This window comes from Palaemon carinicauda, chromosome 14 (genome assembly GCF_036898095.1).
Source record: "Palaemon carinicauda isolate YSFRI2023 chromosome 14, ASM3689809v2, whole genome shotgun sequence".
Taxonomy (NCBI): Eukaryota; Metazoa; Arthropoda; class Malacostraca; order Decapoda; family Palaemonidae; genus Palaemon; species Palaemon carinicauda.
The window spans coordinates 21,076,045-21,081,098 of record NC_090738.1 but is presented as its reverse complement, the minus strand read 5'-3'; the positions used below and the strand labels follow the sequence as shown (position 1 = coordinate 21,081,098).

Here is a 5,054-nt window from a genome sequence, read left to right as displayed (position 1 = left end):
ACTCGAGCGGAAGGGTATGTCTGGGGCCTTTGTCCTGCAGTGGACTAGTAATGGCTGATATATATATATATATATATATATATATATATATATATATATATATATATATATATATATATATATATAATATAATATATATATATATATATATATTAGTCTCTCCAAACAGAAAATCTCCATTAATTTGTATTAACGCAAACTGCATACACTACGATCTCCAAATCATTTCCAAAATTCCAACGCTAAAACTGGCAACAGTTGACAGTGTTCCATCACTACCATATGAAACCTAAAACTTTTATATTTCGATGTCTATATTTTAGCAGCAGCATTAGTGAAAGCTTCCATAAAAATGGATTGAACCTATTGTTAATGTGTATTATATGATAATTAAATCTTTTATATGCCAGAGGAATACAGGATTCTCTGCACACAATCAGCGTTCGGTCCACAACTTTTCAAGAGAGGCTTCTTCATATCTTATTTAAACAAAGCAACACATCAAAATTACGCTCTACTGTTAAATATTTAACCCTACCGGTAAGTTGTTGAACATTATCGTTATCAATTGCTTTCTTATACTAGTTTTATACCATTTGTTTATTAGAATTCTTTGGTGATATGTATAATGCTTCGTCTTGGAACAGAAACCAACTGAAGGACTAGGCCTAGTCGTTCTTGCTAGTCATAGTTCCCTGGCTTACAGTAATCTTGTATAAAAGGTTATATCGATGTAAAGTCATCAGGTTTTAAATAATCAATTTAACCATATCAGTAAGTATATCAGTAATGTTGGAAGAATCATGAGTAAATAATCATTGCAGTTTCCATTCTATTCACGAAAAAAAAAAAAAAAAAAAAATCGCACGAGATCAGTAACTACTTCAACTAGTCACGAAACTTTATGCATGTATGCACATTTTCAAAGGGGCGTAAGTAACGTAGGTTGTCAAGATTTACAAGATTTACATGATCAGTGTGAAACTACGAAGTCCCATAGATCAATTACATCTCAAAAATTACGTTCAAATTACTACAAAACTAGGCAGAGTTCGGCTGCCGGCAGGTAAGGAGGAAGAGACAATTATGTGCTACAGACATACAGAACGTTAGAAAATGTCTACAGTAAGCCATTCTCAGATCTCGTGGAAACGATAACCAGCTGGTAACACACACACACACACACACTACAGAAGAAATATGCATTTGAAACTGAGCAATTGAATTTGACGATATCAAATGTCAAAAAAATTACTCGATTTGGCAGCTTTGAATGCCTAAATGAGATAATAGAAAAAACAATTGATTTGTAATTCAACTATTATCGGTCTGTACAATGGAATTAATATCCAAAACGAATATTATAAACGTCATTAATATTTGATCAGGCAACACGTGAGCTACAGTATTTCCTATTATCCGAATTAACAGTTATACCGAACAAACTTTCCACTAACACCCCCCTTTAATGAATCAATTTAAAATCACCAAGGTTCAACCTGAATTGATCACAAATTTTAATGCGTTGTTGCAAAGCATTCGAAAATTCTAATGTCCTGTAGAAAAACAAGCAAACAAAAAAAAAACTGAAGCAATGGCTATACAGAATTTCCTGCCAGCGAAATGCTTACATTTTATTCACAGTGTGATGCCAAGCATGTAGGTTATCATGGAAATATTTTTGTGAAAATTGAATACATGCTGTTTACAGTGTCTTTCTCCTTCCGCCGTAATCATGCATAGACCTATTCATGCGCAAATTGGGAATACTTTGCATAAAGTTTCTAATTGATTATACGCACTAGACTGACTAGAGTATGCTGATGATGCTGTCCTTTAGCAGAACACCACAGGATTTTCAATACTTGCTTACCAGAATCCATGAAATATCACACGAGGTTAGGCTCAAGATAAATAGAAGAAAGAGAGAGATGATAAGAACGGATTATGCAATGGAAGATGAAATATCATTGGAATATATATATATATATATATATATATATATATATATATATATATATATATATATATTATATATATATATATATATATATATATACACACACACGCGTCCATAACAATAATCGAACCTATTGTAGATGTGTATTATATGATAATTAAATATATCCTAATATACCATAGAAATGCAGGATTCTTTGAAACGAGCGTCTATGTTGAGGGTCTATAGGAGTTGCATCCAATTCCAAACTCTAGTCTGCACAGTGCACACATTCAGCGTGTAAAAATTGCCCTTTACTTTTAAATATTAAACTCTACCGGTAAGTTGTTGAACATTATCGATATCAAGTGCTTTTCTTATACTAGTGTCATACTTTGTGTTTGCTAGAATTCATTGGTGATTTGTTAAATGGGATAGAAACCAACTGAAGGACTAGGCCTAGTCGTTCTTGCTAGTTATAGCTCCCTGACTTACAGTCATCTTATATCGATGGCAAGTCATCACCTTTTAAATGATCAATGTAACAATATCAGTAATGTTGACAGAAATATGAGTAAATAAATATTGCAGTTTTCATTCTATTCACAACGCGAGATGGTAAGAAAAAGAGCTTGCAACTAGTATAGCACGGGATCAGTCACAATTGGAATTCATCACAAAACTACAGTATATAAGTACATTTCCGACAGGGCTTAAGTAAAATCACGTAGGTTGTCAAGATTTATGTATCACTGTGAAACTACCAAGTCACATAGTTCAGTTTACATTCCTGAATTACGTTCAAATAACGACAAAACTAGCCAGAGTTTGGCTGGCATCCGATAAGTAGGAAGAGACCAAAATATGTGCTACAAATATACGTTCGAAGTGTCTACAGTGAGCCATTCGCAGATCTCTTGAAAGTAGTAACCACCTGGCAAACCGCAACCCACCCCCTCCCCTTCCGCCCTCACCCTACACACACACACACACACACACACACACACACACACACACACACACACACCACAAGAAATATGCATTCGAAACTGAACAATTGAATTTGACGTGATCAATATCAAAAATTACTCGAATTGGCAGCTTCGAATACATAGATTAGTATAATAACAATAGATTTTTAATTCAACTATTATCGGTCTGTACAATGGAATCAATTTCATAATTAATATTATAAACGCTATTAATATTCGATATGGCGACAGCATTTCCTATTATCCGAATTAAGTTATACCTGACCAATTTTTCACCACTTCCAGCTCCCCCCTCTACCATTTTTAATGAATCCATTTAAAATCACTGAGGTTTAACATGGATTGATCACAAATTTTTATATGTTGTTGTAAAGCATTCCCAAATTATAGTGTGCTGTTGCACAACAAGCAAACAAAAATAACTGAAACAATGCCATAGAGAATTTCCTATCACAAAGCAATGTTACATTATTTTTTTTTTCACAATGGGATTCCAAGTATGTAGCTTATGGAAATATTTTTGTAAAGCTTATATATATGCTGTTTACAGTCTTTCTCGCACATTCCACCATAATCATCCTTAGACCTAGTCATACGCAGCTTGGGTAAACATAGCATGAATAGTTCTAGCTGATTATTCTCAATTCTAATTACACTTATGAAATTATGAATATTACATTTCACCAAGCAATGCTACATAAAAAGGTTGATTTCTTCACATAAGCGAGGACTAAAAAATGTTTCTTAACAAACTTCCATTTATTCTATGAAGTAGAAAAATATTAAACAACCAAGGGTTATTTCTCAAACAACATTTCACAAGATACTGCTGACTGAAATAGTCCTAGACTTTAGATTGAAGTAGGTGGCTTATCAGAAAACGCTACACGATAAGTTTTCTAGAAAATTATAATTTTAAGCATTGTATTTACGAATCTATACAATCGAGCATGGTAGACTATATTTATCACCGATTTTTTTTCTAATCTCCAAACAGAACATAGTCTTTAAATGTATACCTAAGAATCTGTCTAGGCCTACCCATTACGTTAGTTCCCCTATGCCTAAAGGTGTATAATTAAATGAGTACATTACGAAATTAGTGAGGTATGGATATAACGCTATAATAAAGAGAATATAATTAATTACAAACCGGATAAAGAATGACAAGGAACTGATTTCTTTAACGGCTGTACTTAAAAATTCGTGACCAAATTGGAAAAAATAATCCAGCATTTCCTCTTATTTTTTCTTTAACTAGGTGAGCCTTTGTAACGTTTAACTTTTACAATTCAATATGGACTCAAGATTTCCTAATAGGAAGCCAGCAGCTTGGTTCTTCAAGCAAGAATTGGGGATGAACCAGGACGAGTTCACTGACGCAAATGTCCCTAAGGATGAGTCTCAGGTGAGTTAAAAACAAGTTGTTGACAATACCGGATTCGGTGCCTTCAGCAATGGAGAAGTACAAAAATATTAACAGCAAGTATATAAATGCGTGACTTAAAAGTTCATTCTATAAAAATACAAGTCTAGTAGTACATAATTTTATAATAAAAGCTAAAAACAAAGTATGAAGTTAAAGCTAAAAAAAACATCTAGAAACTTCAATGTAACAATACTACGAGCAAAGCTTTTTTTCATAATTCTTATAGCTGAAGAGAAGTGTCGCTACTTTATATGTAGTAACCATTATTCACTGTATATCACAGTTACATAATCATGACTACTATCACATTTAGTGAACCTACTAGTAATGACTTTTGACAAGTTAAAAGCGAAATTGTTTTAACAAACAACGTTGTTAGACGTGTATAGGTTGTTAAAAATGGATAATTTACTACATCACGGAGCCAAATGTTTTATTAGCTTGCTTTGGTGTCTAACGAAATGTATGAAATTGATAACTACACTCTTTCACTGGTGAATCAAAGGCGAACCACTCCGTGTTTTCCCGGCACCAGCCTATTCAGAATTTCGTTAGCTCCTTTCAATACTCCTACCCGCTTATTTCCTTAATTTTAAGGCACAGCAAAACAGCTTTGCTAGTCCACATAGTCTCCTCTAATTGAAAACATATCGCTACACTATTCCCATCCACGTGACCAAACACTCTCGAAACA

The 5,054-nt window shown here is 33.4% G+C and overlaps 1 protein-coding gene across 3 annotated transcripts in view; it reads left to right on the top strand.

The window, feature by feature from the left end:
* The first annotated feature begins 409 nt into the window (after window positions 1-409).
* Window positions 410-5,054, top strand: part of LOC137653471 (uncharacterized) — an 11,281-nt gene continuing 6,636 nt past the window's right edge. The window contains exons 1-2 of one of the 3 annotated variants that reach the window (XM_068386896.1): window positions 410-540; window positions 4,193-4,339. In XM_068386896.1, the coding sequence (XP_068242997.1) occupies window positions 4,229-4,339 (111 nt within the window). In that variant the 5' untranslated portion in view covers window positions 410-540; window positions 4,193-4,228. Of the gene's footprint in view, window positions 541-639; window positions 775-2,173; window positions 2,280-4,192; window positions 4,340-5,054 lie in introns of those variants that run through there. The other 2 variants (XM_068386898.1, XM_068386897.1) reach the window with 2 other exon arrangements.